The sequence below is a fragment of the Pieris napi genome, chromosome Z (genome assembly GCF_905475465.1).
Source record: "Pieris napi chromosome Z, ilPieNapi1.2, whole genome shotgun sequence".
Lineage (NCBI taxonomy): Eukaryota > Metazoa > Arthropoda > Insecta > Lepidoptera > Pieridae > Pieris > Pieris napi.
In genome coordinates, this window is record NC_062259.1 from 13,906,518 (window position 1) to 13,909,150 (window position 2,633).

A 2,633-nucleotide genomic window follows, 5' to 3' on the forward strand; every position below is an offset into this window, starting at 1 on the left:
GGGGGTCCATTTCGTTGCGATGCTACGCACTTGTTACTGGGCCTCGGCTGCTCTCGACTCTTTCTTTCGGGAAATATGCGAGATGCGGTGCACTGAAGCTAGTTGAGTTTTGGAATCAGCTGCTGCGTTGCAGCGTGGTAAGGTGATGGATACATCACGGCACTCAGTGGTTGTGGTGGAACTGTGGCGCGGTGGGCCGTGACGGCGATTTGTCGTCGTCGGTCAGGGGTCTCGACCCCCCGCCGGGCAAACTGGTACTTCGTGCAATTGTCGTGGACATGTCTCGCGGATTGTACCTTGCCAGTGGGCTTGCCTTAACCGGCCGGTCCGAGTGGAAGGAAAACCACAATAAAAAACCCTGAATGTGCACGCGTTGTGGCGCCCTTTGAGGCCTCGCGTGACGCTGCACCCCCGCTCTTCCGAAGGGTAAGCGGGTCGTTCGATCAGTAAAGTCGAGCTTCTAGCGGCCAACCCTTGGATAATTCCCGACCTCCAAGCAGTATTAGGGTTACTCGGGTGCAGGGGCCTCCGCCCGGGTGGACGTTTTATATCCCCCATGTACCTAAACCAAATATGGAAAATAATCAAAACAAAACCAACTTAGAAGTAGAAGGAGATGGAGATGTTACGGAGAAGAGGTGGAGTAAAGAGGAAAAGCAGGAAAGTATAGAGAAGACGAGAAAGCTGCGAGTTGTTCTGGATCGACTGCCGATCCCAGACACATCTACAGCAATTGAGGAAAGCGCAACCGCGCGGATATCTGAGCCGGATGTCGAGTCGATGGTTAGTGTGTCGTCCACGCCATCGGCGAGCCGAGTCGGGTCACTGGACCGGGAGTCATTTGGCCGTTTCTGGAGCTGCAGATCAGCTCCCAAGAGAGGTAGAGAAGAGAGTGAGGGTAGTTCCACAGACACTCCCGGCTCCAAGGACCGGAAAAAGAAAGGACGAGTCAAGCCACCCACAACGGGAGAATACGTCGGCCTCGCTGCTGAAGAAGCCTACCGTAAGGCGCAGCGAGAAGAGAAGAGAACACGCGCTGAGGCCGAGATTCTGGACTCAGTTGCGCAGGCTCGCAAGACCCGATCGACATTGTCGCTATCGGAGAATGAAGAGTGTACCCTCTATGGAGGAGACAGATCGGACACGACAGCCACCGTCTTAAAACGGATGGAGGCCAGTCTCGAAGTGGTAACAAAAGTTGCCACTAAATCGAGCAACCTAAAAGGCGGCTTCGTTCAAGCCCTCAAACAAGCTGTACTTGACATAAGAAAGGATGCAGCTGCGCTCGCACAGAAAACGATTTCAGAAGAGACGCGTGCACTACGCGCGGACAATGAGCGCCTCCATCGTGAAATAGAGGAGCTCAAGAAGCGAATGGAGACGCAGATGCCGGGCCTCGAAGAGATGGAAGCCCGTATCTACCGAAATCTCGGGGAAAGGCTCAATGCACGCCTTGAGGACCTGGAGCCAAGGCTCAATCCCGCGCAACGAGTCCGTCCCCCGCTCGCGGCAGATATAGCCACAAAAGGCAGAGTCGAAGCAGTTGCTTCAATCCCAGCTACTGCCCGACAGGCCTCAGAAATGAAGAAAAATAGGAAGAAGAAGAAAGCCAAAGCATCTGGCGAGAGCAGTAAGAGTGTGCCCATACCAGAAGTGCCCTCTACGTCCGCCACCGTTGCGCTCCCTACAAACCTAGGCGTTAAGAGCCGAGATGGCGAGAGCGCATGGGTTGTAGTTGGCAAACGAGGTAAGGATGTCAATAACCTGCCGACTTCGCCGAGAGTGCGCCAGGCACGCGCTAGTTCGAAGACTAGCCCGAAGAAGAAGGCTTCACCAAAGCTCCGGGTGACACGTTCTGCAGCCGTGAGCATAACATTAGCAAAAGAGGCCGAGCAGAAGGGGCTCACCTACGCCGACATTATAAAGGAAGCGAGGCAGAAGATCGACCTCAACGGCCTCGGCTTAGAGGCGGTCAAGTTCCGCCGTGGAGTGACCGGGGCCGCCATACTACTAATTCCCGGTACTGGGAAGGACGGCGTCGCAAACTCTCTCGCGGACAAATTAAAGGAGGTACTGCCCGCAGAAAGCGTAAAAGTGGCTAGACCTCAAAAAGTTACGAGCGTCCGCATATCCGGACTAGATGACTCAGTCACAGCCGAGGAAATCCGTCTTGCGGTATCGGCAAAAGGAGAGTGCCCCACAGATCAAATTCGGGTGAGTGGAGTCCGCCCGGACAGAAGTGGGCTCTCCGCGGCGTGGGTGACGTGCCCGATCACAGCTGCAAAGAAGCTGACCGAAGGAAGGTTGCTCGTCGGATGGGTGGCGGCGCGTGTTGCCGTCCATATGCCCAGAGAGCTACGCTGCTACAGGTGCCTGGAGAAGGGACACGTAGCGGTCCGATGCACGGCGGAAGACCGCAGCCTACAGTGCTACAGATGCGGAATAGCCGGCCATAAAGCGGCAGAATGCACGGGAAAGGTCCAGTGCACTATTTGTGTGGCATCCGGTAGGAAGGCCGATCATCGTTTGGGAGGTCTCTCATGCTCGGCCCCCAAAAAGAGGATGCCTAGGAGAGTGCCCTCATCGAAGGCACCCCATCCCAACCCGAGCGGGGATAACAGTATGGAGACGGA

The 2,633-nt window shown here is 55.7% G+C and overlaps 1 protein-coding gene across 1 annotated transcript; it reads left to right on the plus strand.

Annotated features, from left to right (window-relative positions):
- Nucleotides 1–573: 573 nt before the first annotated feature.
- On the plus strand, nucleotides 574–2,214 carry LOC125062628 (the record flags this gene model as incomplete). The annotated part of the gene is made up of 1 exon (XM_047668669.1): nucleotides 574–2,214. A coding segment is annotated over exon 1 (1,641 nt), but the record flags the coding sequence as incomplete, so codon positions are not given.
- Between the last annotated feature and the right edge of the window lie 419 nt (nucleotides 2,215–2,633).